The following is a 17,301-nucleotide window of genomic DNA, read 5'->3' on the forward strand; positions in this document are numbered from 1 at the left end:
TCTGAAATTAGGCGAATATTTTGTCCAATAAATCGCTTTTTTACATAACCTGTTTGATCACTGTGAATAATGCTTGGCAATATTTTAGATATTCTCGAAGCTATTGCTCTAGTAGCGATTTTATAATCAGTGTTCAACAGCGAGATTGGTCTCCAGTTGTCGAGGAGCGTTTTATCTTTATTTTTCTTTGGAATGAGAGTGATTATCCCTCTTCTTTGAGAAATAGTTAATTCTCCACATTCAAAAGCATAATTTAGGCTATCAACTAATTCTTGCCCTACACTTTCCCAGAAAGCTAAGTAGAACTCAGCGGAGAGACCATCCGAGCCGGGAGATTTTCCTTTGGCCATTTGCTTCAGAGACGCAAAGCACTCGTCTTTTGTTAATAAGCCTTCACATGATTGCTTCTGGTCCGCGGATATTTCAGGTAAAACTGGGTTATTAGAAAAGGTGTCGAAGCGCTGGTCATCCGAATTAGCACCAGTGGAAGTGTACAGCTCCTTATAGAACCGATACACTTCATTTAAAATATCGTTTGGTCCAGAAATAGTGCTTTTATCCGGAAGTTTCAGTTCAGTTATATACTTAGTATTGTAATTTCTTTTCTCCAAGCGGTAGAAATATTTAGAATTGCGCTCACCGTGTTCGCACCAGCGAGCTTTGCTTCGCGCCATGGCCCCCCGGGTTTTGAGCAATGATAACTGGTTCAATTTAAATTTTACATTATGAAACTCGGACACATTTTCCTCTGATGGATCTTCGCCAACTTTTCTTTGCAGATTACATAGTTCGCGTTGAAGCAATTCTTCCTCGTTTCTGCGCTGTTTTGAGCGCCTTTTGGAAAAGAATAAAGTAAAACTTCTGATTTCCATCTTAATCATTTCCCAGTAAAGTCTTTTGTCATCCAAACAGCCATATTTTTCTTTATATTTCTCTATATTTTTCTTGAGTTCTTCGACGAAATTTTTATCTTCTAGAAGAGAATTATTGAATTTAAAAAAACCAGGCCCGCGCTTTTCATAATCTTTAGACAAGAAAGAGAAAGAGACTGCCGCGAGACTGCCGCATGATCAGAGAAAGACACCGGAATTATCTTGCATTCTTTTATCTGATTAATAATGCCGGTAGAAACCAAAAAATAGTCCAATCTGCAGTGAATTTTTAAAGACTTATGGTGCCAAGTGAACAAAGTCTCGTTTGGATGCATGTATCGCCAAGCGTCTTTTAAATCTAGGATTCTACAGAGATTATAAATAGCTTGAACAGCTGCCTCTTTTTTCCTAACGGAGCAGCCACCGCTTTTGTCACTTGAAGTTAGTGCACAGTTAAAATCACCTCCAACAATGATATTCTCATTTGCATATTTTACGAGCATACCCTTGAGGTTGTCGAAAAATTTTACTTGTTCGGCTAAATCGTTAGGAGCGTAAATGTTTACAAAAACAAACGTCGTGTTATCAATTCGGACTTCTAATATTATTATTCTACCATTTCCGCTCATTGTACATTCGATAATTTCGGCGTCCATAGAAGGATTAAACATGATCACTGATCCTTTGCTGTGTTTCGAGCCGTGACAGAAAAACATTTTGCCTCCCCACTCCGCCGACCAGAGTCTTTCGATTTCACTAGAGCAATACGTTTCTTGCAAAAAAATTATTTGAAATTTATTAATGTGCAGCCATCTAAAAACTTGCCTTCTTTTTCGCGCGCTATTGAGACCCCTTGTGTTCACTGTAACGCAAGAAAACGAATGTGGCATTATGATAATAAGAAAATTTGACTTACTTCAATCAACTTGCGAGCTCAAAAAACAGACAGCGAGAAGAAACGAGACCTCGTGAGCGCCTAAGACAATTCCTATCACTATTAAAGCTTAGAACATGTAACGAAAAACAAATCAAAGCGACGATAAATACACTGTTACAAGTAAACATTACATTAAAGATAGCCCTATTGCTAAAGAATAAATAATTTCTTGCAAGACACATTCTAATTTGGGACGCCTAACTAGACCAGAGAAAGATAAATACTTGTTACAAGACCCGTATAAACAGGCACCACGACCAACTAAGAGCAAGTTCAAGAGAAAAAAAAAAAAAAAAAAAAACCTAGCACTACAAACCAGAGTCCTATGTAAAGAATTGTTTCAATGCAAAAAACTGTTTATCGGTTTTCCTGAAAGAGCTGGCCGTCGATATACAACTTGTCATAAACCAACTTCGCTGTGCATCCACGTTTCCTTGCAGCTTTTAGATGCGGTAAGAGCGATTTCCTGATATCCACAATTTCCTTCGGGAAGTCCGGGGACACTCCGAGATTTGTTCCAGCGAGGATTGGAGCTTTGGACAGAACATAGTCCTTGTCCTTGAAGAAACTAAATTTGGCGATGATAGATCGAGGTTTGCCATCTGAACGTGGCTTTCCTACTCTGTGAGCTCTTTCGATGGAAATTTCCTTCGCGTTCTCAACTCTGAGCTCTTTGTCCATAAAGTTACGAAGAATACACTCCGTTTTTGCGAAAGATTCCTCTGCTTCTTCAGGGATGTTAAAGAAATTCAAATTATTTCTTCGGCTGTGGCTTTCGAGCCGAATGGCACGTTCCTTCTCCAACTTGACATCTTTCTGTAAACCACTGACACCTTTCTGAAGCGCTTGGATTGTTCCCTCTTGAGCTGCGATAGCTTTTTTTAACTCGGCAATTTCTGTGTGCGCGTTGGAGAGGCTATCTTTTACATCATTGTTTGTGAAGCGTGAAGCTTAGTACCGTTTAAAACATTTTAGTGCCTTGTTTTACTTTGAACAGAACTAAGATAGCTAATGCTCAGTCATACACGAATAAGTTTAAGTATAATCCCACAACTATGACGCAAATTCCATTGACATCCCGAGAAAGACAGAAGCCAACAATTAGGAACATGATATAAATGTAAACTTTATGCGTTTTAATTATACCGGGATATTGTATTTTTTACTGTTATGATTCAGCGGTGATCGAAATGCTACTAGACTGGGTTAAGTAATTGTAATTCGTTGTCATCTGCTTTGGGTATTACATCCCTTTCTTGTAAATATAAACTAAAAAACTGCATATAATTCCCGCTGTTTTTTCCCTTACATGCAGCGAATGAGAATTTTAATGACTATTTTTTATTTCCTGAGGTTATAAAAAATATTATATTATATTCAAATTTCAAGCACCATCTCAACACAATTTCACTTGCTTTAAAGATAAGTAAAAGAACACTTTAACTTTTCTTTTGGAGCAAGAGAACAAATGTTGTGTATAAAATGTCTCGGCTTCCGCTTCAATCCGTGGATTAAAAATTACATTTTAGCTGGTACTTACACTTCAAAAAACAGGCAGTCTTCTTCCATCATGTATTCGATACAAAATAGCTTTTGTCATGGATAACTCCAGTATTCAGAATACTAGGATCTCTAAGCCAGATTTTTAATAGGATATGCTTTGTCTAAATTTCTTCGATAATACCAAAAAGGAATACATATATATGATATTTTAATAATATAATCGACCCACAAAACCGATGAGTACACACGTAAACCGAAAAAAAGCTGTCATGATGCTTAAAAGGACCATCACGAGAATCGATGAGTCAGCGTGCATAGTTTTGAACATGAAAATCGCAAGCAAGTAAGCGCAAAACAGCACGAACTCGACCTCTTAGGCCAATCGTGCATTGTATGTGTTGAGTAACGCCAGAGCAGTCAACTTAGCGAATATTTTTCACTTGTCTGTAATGAAAGTCAGGATAGTCAAAGAGTTGCTATAAACTTACCCCTCTTATGTGCGTGACTGCTTCGATGAGAACTGTTATCGTTTTACTGACTGACGTGTTGTTTTCCGCTTAAACCTTTGTGTTTAGTCAGCTACCTGCGTCAAAAAAGCGAATTAATCATTTAAATAAGTATGCACAATTTACTCTATGCAAATAGTAAAAAAATGATGTGCGTTATAATTTTAAAAACGAAGACAGTTATATGAATATAACGGAATTAACTTAACTTAAAAAAAAACATCCGCAAACGAGATATAAGCCTGGTGGATCTTTGAGGTTGTGTGTGATATCCTGCACGAAACCGCCAATTAATAACATTCAATTTTTTTGGAGATTATGCCTACGCATTAACTACTAACATTATAATTATTCAAAGCTGTGTAAATTTATTTCTACGTTAAACTGTATGATTACATATCAGAAATTACATATGTCAAAATTACATATGACTGTTGTCCGATTTTATCCTTTCATTGCGCACAATAAATATTAACATCACACCTCAATTCTACAGCGGAACAAGGTGTACACATGGGATTTTTTCTTAAATATTTATTTCAATGGTAACTCGGCTGATATAATTCGTATCAATAACTGTCTGTTTGTCATGTCAACGCGTTCAACCAACGTGGATAGCAGCATAGCTTTCGCACGAGCATTAAATGGTCTTAAATGAGCCCTGGGAAGTGCAATGTGTTAACATGGCATAACATGTACAGAACAAATAGAGATTGAGGCCACACTAAATACATGTATTTGCTTTGAATTCTAGTCTAAATCTATGTCAAGTTGTTTGGAAATTGGGGCTAAAGTATGTATGCAAAATGTCGGGAATATAACACATATACGCAAATTACAAAATATTTAAACAATTAGAACTGAAATTGAAAATTTATAACGTCTCATCCCAGTATATGTTCATTATGTAAGCTATTTTATTGTTGAGTGTACGGGACGAACAGTAGGTGATCAGTGAAAAGCTGAAATTGTCAAGTTGTTGTATTGTATTTGGTCCTGTGGGTTCTCGTTTGCTTGATGTACACACTCATTGCATCTTGACGATTTACGTATTATCATTAGAGAACCTGTTAGTCGGAGATCGTCGTCTTTACATTTGCTCGATTTTTTTTGTCTGGTTTGATGGGAAGTATAGTTTTCTTTAACACCCGGATGTCAGCTTTTGCAACATTGGTGCATTTATAGACTGATCCTAACCTTTTTGATTATGAAAACAACAAAACCTGGCCTTGCTTTCAGTCGGACTGACCAGTGACTTCTACATTATTTTGTCCGTGTATGCAATGTATGTTTTAAGCACTTGCCCCAAATGCAACATTGTTAACCAATCAGTTTCTGACAGAAAAATTTATCATAAATTCAGATAATCAATCTATTGAAGGAATATCGTTAGACATATAATTTCCAGTTTTGAAATGAAACTTGTTGTGTCGCCGTTGCTTGCAGTTTTGAACATTATCAGGTAAATTACGTGTTAATTTTCAATGCATGTTTTGAGCGCGTGCCGTGCCAATATCATTCTGACTTAAAACTTCGCTCCATTAAGATGCGAAACGCCTTAGAGTTATACGTGACTCGACTTTGCAAAATTCAATGGCTGGAGTATTTATTTGACTCTCCTAAGGAATATTGATAGAAAAAAAAAACAGTTGTGAAAATAAGGACCTTTTCGTGACAGTTGCTTTGACGTATTTAAAAGGAAAAAAAACATTTGTGGCACTGAATCAAAAGTGTCCTTTAAACATTATCATGTTGATGGAAACCCAACACCTAAGAGCACTTTGGTAACTGAAAATTAATTGGCCGCTTTTACCTGTTTTTTTTTTTTGGAATACGTCTCTGACCTGCTGTTTTGAATACCTAATTTTACACTAAAAAAATCCATTAAGGCGTAGGCAGAACAACTTCTAAACCGTTTAAGTGTTGATCATCGTTTATTATGAATTAATGACTTCGATAGATTCTGTAAGAATCAGGGCAGAGTAAGATATCGACTTTGTTTGGACGCTTTAGCTCAATCGCCGTCTCGATATACTTCACGCAGGCTCAAACCTGGAAATTACTTGAATTTCAATTGAGATAAAAATTATTGAGCCTTTAATTTCATAGTGTATCTCCGCGCTGGGGGAAGGTAACTGACTGATTACGGAAAGAATTTGACAGCCGAAGAAAATGCCGCGGAGAAAATTGTGTAGCTTTGATCAGTTTTTGCTAGAATTAAATATTCAGTCGGTTTTCGTGCAAAAATGTTTTGCATCAATTCAAATAACTTATTTCGTAAAAATAAAAAAATCGAAGTGTCGAGAGCAGGTAAAAATGCCATTTTGTTCTCTGAAATTATAAGAGAAAATATTATCTTTGGATTTAGCTTTGAAATATTAATTATCCTTACCTCGACTGTTTCAGGATTAGCTTGCAAACTACGATTGATTTCTCCGCCTGTGAACATTCGGCAAAATGGTTTTGCAAATATGGAATCATCTGTTTTTAACCCTTGTCATGTATTGACCGGGAATTAGCATTAAAGAGACATGTACAATGTTTTAATATTTAATGTTGTATAGCTTTACCAATTGCTTTGAATAACCAATTGTTATTTTGTTTTCTTTGAGGAAGGGTGGGTAAAATGAAAGAGAATGTCTTGATCAAAAATTAAACTCTCTCAAAACTGATAATAAAAAATAACCCACTTAAAATTAATGAGGATTTTATCGGGGCAAGAGCTGAACTAGTGAAGTTTCACCTGCTTGTGGTTACAACTTGCGAGAAAGCCGTGTTTTGTAAAATCTTGCCTATACCTTAATTTCAATTAATTCTTCCCAAAAATGTTTGATTCTTTTTCCTTTGTTTCAGTCGCCTTGTTTTATTTGATGGGAATGTGAAAACATTTCATGGAACTTGACCGTATAGTCTATTCATGCAGTGTAAATAAGATGGCCATTCTTTTATTGATTATCGACGACGATTTTCTACACACCTTTTAGATGATTTTTAGTAGTTAGTTTTTTTAGGATATCCAATAAATAAAACCCCAATACTTTATTTATCCAATGTATTATAAGTGTATTTTTATATACGTGTTTAAAATGCTGATCGCCAGCCAGTTAACACCAGTTTGGTCACTGACCAATTGCAAACTGATTGGCCTTTTACGGGTAAATAAAGTTTTTTTTTTATCTTTTGTATTTTCGTCGTCACTAGCATCTTTCTACATACCTGCTGCGTTAATTTGAAGGCAGCTACTTAATGAAGGCAGACTATTTACTCGCCTTTTGAAAACAGCAGGCTAGGAATTCGTCTGTCCTCATAGGCCAAAAGAAAACTTTACAAACCGTGGCAACCAAAACCGTTAACACTGGCAAAAAATTATTCAGATTATTGTTTGATTTTTAATAACCTAGCCACTTATGGTATTTCTTGTGCGTTTAGCTGAAGTCATCAAAACTGGGAACCACAGGCGCTGCCGAAACCTCGATTGCTACATGACAAGTGGTACTATTCCTGCCAGGCAGCTTTGATTTAAAATACGGTAGCTTGAAACGTTCGACTGATCCGTTCCTCGACACAAGACCAACCTTTTTCACTCCGTCAGTTGATTTCATAGAAAACATTTTTAAACTGGAAACTGTAGTAAACTGTTATAATTAGTCTGTTTGTCAAATGTCTAGAACGTCTGGCCTATGTTATTTATTTCGGCGCTAAACGAATTCTGTAAATTTACGAAAAGTTAAATTTCTTTTCCCAGTAAAAGGTAGCGCCGTGGCTGCCAAATTTTACCAGGACGTTCCGTTTCAAGAAATACATTGCTTACGACAGAGCAAACACACTTGAATATGTGACAATAATATCGATATGTTATGTACTTGGTGTATATACACTTGGCGAATACCCACCCATTCCGGGTAGTCACTCTGAAATAACTTGAAACAGTTTCCTGGCGTGAGCAGCGTCGAGAAAACATACTTGACAAGCCGCTTCAAATCTCGTACAAAGCCATGCTAGCTAAAAGTATCAACAGTTCAACATATTTCTTACCGCAGATTAGTATTCTTGCTCACCAAATTTCTTTTTGCGGTCGGCTGCGTGCTAACTATCTAAATTTTTTATCCGGAAGGTACAGAAAATTATTGAAAGCATATATTGGTTAACTGTGAATATCTTCTCGCACCATAATAGCTTTTATTGAATCGATATTCTTACAAAGTGTTTCGATTGGTTGTAAGTAATTTTGCAGGATGCAATTGTTATGTCCATTTCCGCTAATTTCCAAGTTTAATTAAGTAAGCAGAATATAAATTGCTACGATATATTTGTTCAATTTAATGGTAAAGAAATTTATTTAAAAAAAGACAATTTTTGAAAATGCATTTGCTATCTCATTTTAAGGCCTTTAGTCTCGAACGTGAGATAGAAAATTCGATAATGATGATAGATAATGCTATTACTGTACTGCTTATTTGTAGTATTATGTGTTACTCGTTGTTTCCTAGCTCTTTTTCACAGGCTGGTCATAATGATAAATCCAATTAGCAGCTGCAAACTGAAAATGCAGATATTGGACTGAGATCAGACTTTCAACTTAATTCCACTCCTTCTCTAGCCACTTGATTGTCCGAAATTTGTTGCAGCCTGATTTATCTCCAGCTTTTCAGATCTCCTTGAGACCAAATAGCAATTTATTTCTCATCCTAATTAATTGGTCAACACACACGAATATTGTCCACTTAAATGGAACTACACATTCGTTGTTCAGAACTTGGAATGCCCTAATTATTGCCGCTTTTAATTAAAACGATACGACCGTCATTTTCAAAGACAAAATAAACTTTTCCAAATTAAACTGAGCAAACAGGTTGCAATTTGTTTTTTTAAAAAACTGGAAATTCAGCTACAGCGATTCGTTTGGGGTAAAAAGATATGAACGATATAGTCAGGGGCTTAAGAAACCCCCGACACCTCCAACGGCAACAAGAACGTCGCCAAATAAACAAAATGTTTAGAGAGCAGAACAATAGCCCTTCAAGTGCATTATTCATCTTGGTATGTTTCTTAGTCATCCTTTGCAAAAAGACAACGTTTAAATCTCCAAACTCTACTGGAAAACGTAAATCAAATTGGTTATATTTCATGTTTCTAGTTTAGATTTGAACGATGTCTTACTCGAGAGTCTGAATAGGGGTACCTCGATAACAATAAACACTTAATTTTTTGGCTCTGTAACATGAAACAGTAAATTTAATCTACAACGAAACAAAAACAGCTCCAAAAAGGCCAATATTATTTTATTTAGAATATCAAGAAGTTTTCGGCCATTTTTTGACAATTTCCGATCATTTCGGAAGATTTCTGAAGACTACCGAAAATTCCCGAAGACTGTCGAAGATTTCCGGAGACGACCGAAGATGTCGGAAGACTACCGAAAGATTTCCGAGGAGAACACACATTACAGGCTCAATGTTCAGGAGTGATTTTATTTTCGATTTTCGAAGAGCAAATAAGAATTTACAATGCTTCTAATGTATAAGCTCTTTCATTGCTGTGCGCTTTTACGTTTTATATATTATTTAACATATTATTTTACAGCAGACACAAACGATTAAATGTTTTCGATATGACAAATACGAATTCAAACGAATTATTTAAAAATTCTAAGAAATCGCTTCATGTTTTCTTTAAAAAACGCGCCAAAAAGGTCCTGTCAGACCAATAAATACCCGCGGGTTTCCTTAAAGTCTTCTACTCCACATATTTAGTTTATACCAAGTACGGGCAGGTACAAATGATAAATACCCTTTGAACTGATTAAACGAATTGATTGGATACATGTGTACGTTTTCTGCTATTTTTACACTCAAAATTAGTCAACAATATGTTTATGTACAAAGTTTGCTTACAGCAATTACTATTTACAGTCTTTTCTTACCAGCAAGTAGACCCATCACCAAAGTATTTTCTGCAACCACCACTGAACATGTCGAATACGACTGCGTCCATTTATGAGTCGTTTGATTCTGGTATGTTTTCTAATGGTATTTTACTCATGGCTCCAGTGGCCAAGTTTACAACCACACGGCAAGGGAGTAGCCATCAATTGGTTTTCAAACGCGTCTTGTATGGGACGGAGAAAGGAAAATAGCACTCCGTACATCCCAGCAATGATCAATGCCAGGCCAGTGTAGGATCTGCTTTCTCGCCCCACAATGGTATAAACCATTTTCGACAAAGAAGGAAATCCTTCCGTATACCTTCGATAAAAAAACGAAACCCTTCTCACATACTATATATGGGATAATGGGCTTTTTCCTTAAGTTCTCAATTACATAACCCCTTAAAACACTTAGATGAATCGACCGTTCGGTTGGTCTGTTCGAAATGTTTTGACAGGTCCTTTTTGGTCCTCATCTTAATGGCAGTTTTCCCTGCGGTTTTGTATACAGTCAACTCTTTCTAAAACGGACACCTTCGGGACCGGCTCCAACTGTCCGTCTAAGAGAGGTGTCCGTCTTATAGGGAGTTTAGTTACATTTTCCGTAAATTGACGCGGTTCGCGGGAAAAATTATAGACAAATGTATGGGAAATTAAAAACGTAACTGAACGCTTTGTAGCCCAGCTACATTCTTCAAACTTGGAAAATAAAACCTTTTGCCTAGTTTCTTAACTTTACAATTCATCAGTTGTCCAGAATTCAATTTTTGTTAAAGATATTTGCCGTCGGATTCCCATACAAACACTGTAATTAATACCGCTTTGCCTACTCGTCAAGATGGCGTCGAAAACCATGATAAGGCCTATTTCCCTTACAAATGAGCAGGAATAAGTCGGTAAAATTATTTAATTTAGAATGAGTCCCTCACATCTATAACCGAGAGCGCAACAAACCAACGTGCTCATTTCAAAACGGAAGATTGACGAGTGTACTTAGCGAATGGGTTATGTTTGTCAATTTTGTCAAAAACCATTTAGCCGAAGTTACAGCAGGGACCGTATGCACGACAAAGGCTGCTTTAAACGCTTTGAGGAAAACACTAAACAGAATTCAATGGGTAAAGATTCGCCAGACGTTTTTGATGATGTGGAAACAGAGGAAGAAGAATATGATCACAACCGTGAAGACGAACAAGAAGAGGATGATGAAGATGTAGAAGAGGATGATGAATCCAGCATTGACGAAAGACCTTGGAAAAAGCTCCTTCTAGAAGTTATAGATGATATGAGTTCAAATTATGATGAACAAGTGGAACGATAAGTATTTTGCATCGAAATGCTAGTCGCAGGGACCACATTTTTGGTCCCTGCGAAAGAAAAATAGTTTTTCTGTGCGGTTTTGTAAGCAAACGCGAGGAAAATGTATAATTGCTAATTTTGGGTTTGAAAGTTTAGTAAATTTGTGACTCCGACCACGAAAACTGATTTTCTTTTTTTTTCTCGCAATTATAAAACTTCTTGGGGGGGAGGGGGGGGGGACAAACTACATCAGGTTTCTAATCAACCTAAAAGCTATTAATGAGGAAAAAATGAAGAAAATCGATTTTTCAACTTCTGCCACAAAATGAAGTTTTTGCTTGGTTGTTTCTGAAAGTCGCTCTTAAGCTTAAAGAATTTGTTCCGCCTTCTCCCATTAATCGACTGCTGTCAATCAAACGCTTGGGTACATGAATAATTTACAAGGTGTTAGAGGTAGCAATAGCGCACTTAATTCAAGTGCAATACTCTTTTTTACATGCGTTTTTCAGACGATCGGTGAGTTGACATTTCTTATGTCCGATGATCAAAAAACCTAAACAAACACAACAAATCCACATTTCGGCCAGAAAACTTTTAACAGCTGGTCACAGCTTTGACAGCGTTTAGGCAGGATAATTATCGATGCACCCATTAGAGATGAAAAAAAAAAAACACCAAAGCAAAATCTCTTTTTGTGAAATTGATTTAAACAAGCAAGCAATTCAAGCAAAGGCTCCAATAAGTCTAAGTAGATCTTTGCCTAAAAAGAACAAAAGGCACCCAATTTTCTCGCAATTACTAAATTCATGATATGGTCTGGCTGTATCATTTTACCTCAGTCACCTGTTTTGAGAGTGCCTGTGATTAAACCGCCGGAGCAGCCGAGAAGCCACTCTACTGCATTATTTTGCGCGCCGTGGTTTTTCTGCTTTAGTTACTCTTGCTTTTCCCTGCTGCAGTTTTGCTTATTGCAAATGTTTAAAAATTGCTCCAGGAGTTTAACTTCTGTGAAAATTCTTCAGTTCTGATCGTCAAATGTTTTTAATTTATAACCAAACGAGACTGGACCAGAAAAATGCTTTAAGTTTACTAAATAACTAGCTTTGCAGCAAAGCTAGAAAAGTTTTTTTTTTCAATACGAAACTGTTGAAACAAAAGAAGGATATATATTTTGAAAATTACCACAAATTTTAATGGGAACTAATGTCTATATAAAGCAAGGGCAATTATCTTTTATGTCAGTCGCTTAAACGCAGCACGAAACTTGATGAGAAGTCGCAATGGCGCAGTAGCTCCTGAAAATTTGGAAATTTACTCCAGAATCTCCTGTTAATAACTTCCAGAGAAGATCTAAATTTTTAAAAGGAATAGCAGTAGGCCTCTTTCGAGTTACCCTTTGCCTCTGTTTCAAAACGAGTCTTCGTGTGAAACTAATCATACATGCACGTCCATTTTCATGCAAATCAAAGTCGCTTTCATTTGAGTTGTTTTTCACGAGGACTCGTTTTAAAAATGAGGCAAAATTTAACTCGGAAATGGACTATTTGACAATGTATTTAAAACTGGCGCAAAAATAAATAGTGCAGATTAAGATTTTCACAGCTTGAATTAACAACAGAATCGTCAGAATCGGTGAGCTGTGATAGGTTATGAGATGTTTAAGCGTAATGAATTCTTCGGTAATTTCTCGACATTCTCTCTCTTTGTTATTCTTTGAACGCACGATTTTGGATGTGTGAGGCCTTACATGAAGTCGGTGGACTGTCCAAGACACTTGGTGTATCATACACTGAGTACCAAAACGTCTAGAATCCAAGATGGCGGAACATGCCTGAAGAGGCTGAGATTTCAGCGAAATTTATAGCAGTAAACAAAGATATTTTTAATATTTTAACTCCAAAATCGTGCTTTCAAAGAATAACAAAGACAGAGAATGTCAAGAAATTACCGAAGTTTATCTAATTCTATTATCGCTTCGACGAAAGAACTTTCTGAAGCACGTAATGAATTCGTTGCGCCTTTTCCAACTTGAAAGCAACTGCTGTCAAGCAAATGTTTGGATATGTGCAGCAAATTTCAAGATGCTAGAAGTTAGCTATAATGCACTTGATTGAAGTACAATTCGCTTTACTTCATTTGTTTCTCAGATGATTAGAAAGCGCCTTATAAGAGGGTGTAATGGGGTTACGTTGCCGTAACGGCAAATTTGCCGTTGGCGTAGGAAGTTCCGGCCGTTTGTTCCGTATGGTATACACACTAGTTCACTTCTCGTCCGTGGCCCTGAGCCAATTGTTTTTCTTGGATTTCGAACTGAATTCACCTGCCGTGATATGAGCCGTAAAAAAGCAAAAATTTAACCGTAACCGTAAAAGCCACCACCCCATTGAGACCCTCTTATAATGAAGTAAGCCACATTTCTGGCAATAATTACTTGAAAATAAAAAATAATAATAAAATAAAAATAAAACAAGATATTTAAACAACTGTGACATGTACCCGTGAGAAAAGGAAAGAAAACAACTTCAGTTGAACAAATACAAAAAGGGTTGTAAAAACGATTTAGGCAAAACAAGGAGTAAAGCTTTGATAGAAATGACGTTTATCCTGTTAACAGTTCTTAGTGCTCTTATTAGTCTTTTTGCTGTAGAAAGGCGCCACATTATCACATAATTACTAAATTTATCATTATTCAAACTAAGGATTGTGTAGGGATGTCAATTTACCCCAGTCACCCGTATTGAATTTGCCGGTTCCAGTAGGATTGAACACTCGCCGAATAGCGAGTAACCACTCTCCTGCGATTTTCTACGCGTCGTGGTTTTGTTACTATGAGTTTCGCTTGTTGCATTATGATGGGAAAAATAAATCCAGGAGATGAACTTCTACTAGCAATCTCAGGCCTAAATTATTTGCTAACTTATTTACATTTCTGCAACAAAGATTTGTTCAGAAAAAAGCCTCCAATTTTTATGCATTTATACTTATAGGACAGTTTTGCGGTCTAGTTCCGTAAAAACTACACTGGCAGTGCAACTGTTGAAACTAAAGTTCTTTCTTTCAGTAACGAGACCGTAGTAAAGAGGAGACAAATATCTATTTTGAAAATCACCATAAATTTTGATGTGACCAGATCCCAGGGGGGCTACTCAAAAAAGTTTTATACGGGGAGGCTCCGCCCCAAGTTCTAACCCCTTACCCTTTTATATACCATTTTTCACAGAAATTGTACCCCTTTCGTATACCTTTAACTAAAAAAAGGTACTCCTTTCATATACCTAAGAGACATGGCGTGGACTTACAATAGGACGTTTTCTTGTCATTTTTATGTAGCGCTTAATAAATTAAAATAATACAACCATAAATTGCGTCCGTTCGAAATATTTTAATTAAAGGCCCTTTTAAATAGCCAAATGACAGATTTCCATACCCTTTCGTATACTTAACCTCGTGAAATCCCTACCCTTTTATATACCTGAAGCCTGAAAAAGGTACCCCTTTCGGGCGGAGCCTCCCCGTATAGGCCATTATAGGGAGTACCCCCCCGGGAACCAGATATGTATATTGGGCAAAGGCAATTAACTTTTATGTCGCGAAACACAGCATGAAGAGTCGACGAGACGCGGTGCTTCAAAGAAATTGGAAATATCTACAAAATAGTCATTATAGATAAAGCAAAGTATCAATAACAACTTGACAATAAAAAAATACCATAGAATTCTTGGCAGACCCATCAAGCTGTCTTCATCAAATTGGATTCTAACACCCCCTTGGAAGTGCGAACAGTGCGACTACTAGCTACAATTCATGAAGATTCGGATGTACCGCAGCCAACCAGAAGAATATATACAATTATGGTATTAATGCATTTAATTCATGTTTGCTATATTATAATTTACACTATCGACCTTCTTAATAAACAAATACATCCGCATTGAAATTACAGATTTGAACCCTTACACTTTCGAAAGGTTGTTTAAATCTTCAATCCAATATCATCATCTAGCATTTAAAAGCTGGTCACCTTAAGGGCATTTTTTTAGGGGAAAACAATTCACACGAAGCGATGCTTGCAGAATTAGAACACAGAAGCCTTGCTCTGAATATTATGGAGCCAGGAATCCTCATTTTGATGGCATCAGCCTGCTTGGTTGGAAATAGTTTTACCTGTATTGCAGTTTATAGAAACCCACGACTTCGTACATCTACAAACCTCTATCTGATTGCCTTAGCTGTCAGTGATATAATCAACGCGTCCATCGTGATGACACTAGCCGTGGGTGTCCTCATCGCCGGTAGATGGCCATACGGTGAAGCGCTATGTAACATCCATGCGTTTTTTACCCTGTTCTCCGTGTACGTTTCTCCAACCACGATGGGGCTAACCGCCTATAACAGATACGTTCGTATTGTCAAGCCACAAGACTACCCACGCATCTTTACTGCTGCTCGGTCAAAAATGTACGTGGCAGCTGTATGGCTCACCGTTGCGGGATACGTGTCCATTCCCAAGTTAGCCGGGTGGACTGAATATGGGTTTATCCCTGGATATGCTGTTTGTACCATTGTGCATCCCACAGAAACCATGAAGATAACTCATTATGGTATCGTCGTTTCTTTGTTCTTTCTCCTTCCGCTGGGAGTTGCAACAGTTTCCTACTACAAGGTGTTTAAGACGATTAATGAGCACAATCAAAACATGTCTTCGACAGTTCGAACCAATGGCGAGGACCAGGACAGTCGAATAACAGCAAAGGAGATCAAGATTACCAAATCACTCGCCATTGTCGTGTTGGCGTTTGGATTGTGTTGGATTCCGTTTTGGATTATTGCGGTCATGCAGCGTTTCACTTCTGATGCTGTTGTTCCGCGCAATGTCCAACTGCTTTGCACATTTTTACTCTTCTTTTCGAGCACACTCAATCCGTTCATTTATGCTGGCATGAATCCGTCCTTCAGGGCTGAGTTTCGAAGGACTTTGTTCTGCAAAACAAAGTCTTTGCGAGCTCGTCCGGAGCTCAGAAGGTCAAATGATCTTGAGTTACACCAAACAGCAGCAAGGGGTCACATGAAAAAACAAGAAGAAGAAGAAAGTTCTTAACAATGCAGAAATCGTCAATCAAAATTGCAGCACCTTATTTGTTTCAAAACGCCTGAAGCCCCTCAAAACTGAAATACGCAGTTGAAGCGGAATTTAATAGCTAAAAGACTAGATAAAAAACCATCAAGGTATATTAAATATTTCAGTTGTTAAACTCAAGAAGTAACGATTTCTTGCTACAGAAAAATTACGAATAGCCAGGAGTGATGAATACAGCGTGGATGATCGGCTTGGCGTAATGAGCACGTAAGGAGCACTCATGGCCAATACATTTTTCCGTTCCAACCACCTGGAAATACTTTCTGATAAACAGCTCTTTCGGATTCTTCTTAAATCTTGACGAATCTGAAAGTGGATGAACTTGGTTTCTAACGAACAGGAAGAATAACTTACTGTCAAAAGAAAACTTGATTTAATCTATGGAACATTGAATTATTACTGTAATTTATTGGGAGTTTATTCACACTTTGTAATTGTTTTGGAGAACACTTACTACGACGTAAAAAAGTAAACGGTTAAATAATGTACTCTTTGATAATTATATTTACCTTCATATATAGTCATGTTCAGATGTAAAATAATACCAAAACGTCAGCCTCGTATATTGATTTTTGGCAGCCAACTAAAGTGAGGTTAATTGAGATCCTGTCCACGAATAACATGAGACGTTTTCATAAAATGCAAATCAGGTTTAAAATCAACTATCAGCAACTAACATTTTGAAATGTCACTGAAAACTTTCGAATTAAAATGCAGTGATTGAAACTTACGAAACTGCCAATTGTGAAAAGATTGTTTCACTTTGACGAGGTCAAGAGCTATAAATCACAAACTGAATTAGCAGTTATGAAACCTTGTAACAAGCGATTTCCAGAAGAAACTGCGATGTTCGTGTAACCCTTATGAGTGAGGGACTAACCCAATACACTAACGCCGTATTATGGAGAAAAATGAAACTCTTGTTAAATCAGTGTCATTGAAGAGTTGGCAGACACTAGAAGAATCTGCCATTTTGGAAACTAAGGCTTTCACTCATCCCCTGTCTTCCAGTTTCTTAAATCTTGACCTTACAAGACTAAGCACAACATTTGTAATATAATACATGTATAGCGTACATCAGTGCCATACACCAAAGTTTAAAATCCTTATTAATATCACGT

At 37.0% G+C, this 17,301-nt stretch overlaps 2 protein-coding genes across 2 annotated transcripts; one reads left to right on the forward strand and one right to left on the reverse strand.

The window, feature by feature from the left end:
- Positions 1 to 1,091: 1,091 nt before the first annotated feature.
- LOC144645335 (uncharacterized) lies at positions 1,092 to 9,757 on the reverse strand. Its single transcript, XM_078504879.1, has 2 exons — positions 9,742 to 9,757; positions 1,092 to 2,759 (listed from the first exon to the last, which is right to left on the reverse strand). Exons 1-2 carry the CDS (start codon positions 9,755 to 9,757, stop codon positions 2,167 to 2,169), a joined length of 609 nt encoding a protein of 202 aa, XP_078361005.1. The 3' UTR covers positions 1,092 to 2,166.
- Positions 9,758 to 14,899: 5,142 nt separating this feature from the next.
- Positions 14,900 to 16,141, forward strand: LOC144645342 (histamine H2 receptor-like). Its single transcript, XM_078504891.1, has one exon. The coding sequence runs from the start codon at positions 15,107 to 15,109 to the stop codon at positions 16,139 to 16,141; it is 1,035 nt and encodes a 344-aa protein (XP_078361017.1). The 5' UTR covers positions 14,900 to 15,106.
- Positions 16,142 to 17,301: the final 1,160 nt, after the last annotated feature.

Source organism: Oculina patagonica, chromosome 1 (genome assembly GCF_052425735.1).
Source record: "Oculina patagonica isolate OP01 chromosome 1, crgOcupat, whole genome shotgun sequence".
NCBI lineage: Eukaryota > Metazoa > Cnidaria > Anthozoa > Scleractinia > Oculinidae > Oculina > Oculina patagonica.

Bases quoted from the DNA above. Each gene is read 5' to 3' on its own strand.
- LOC144645342 (XM_078504891.1), top strand. From the start codon at position 15,107: ATGCTTGCAGAATTAGAACACAGAAGCCTTGCTCTGAATATTATGGAG.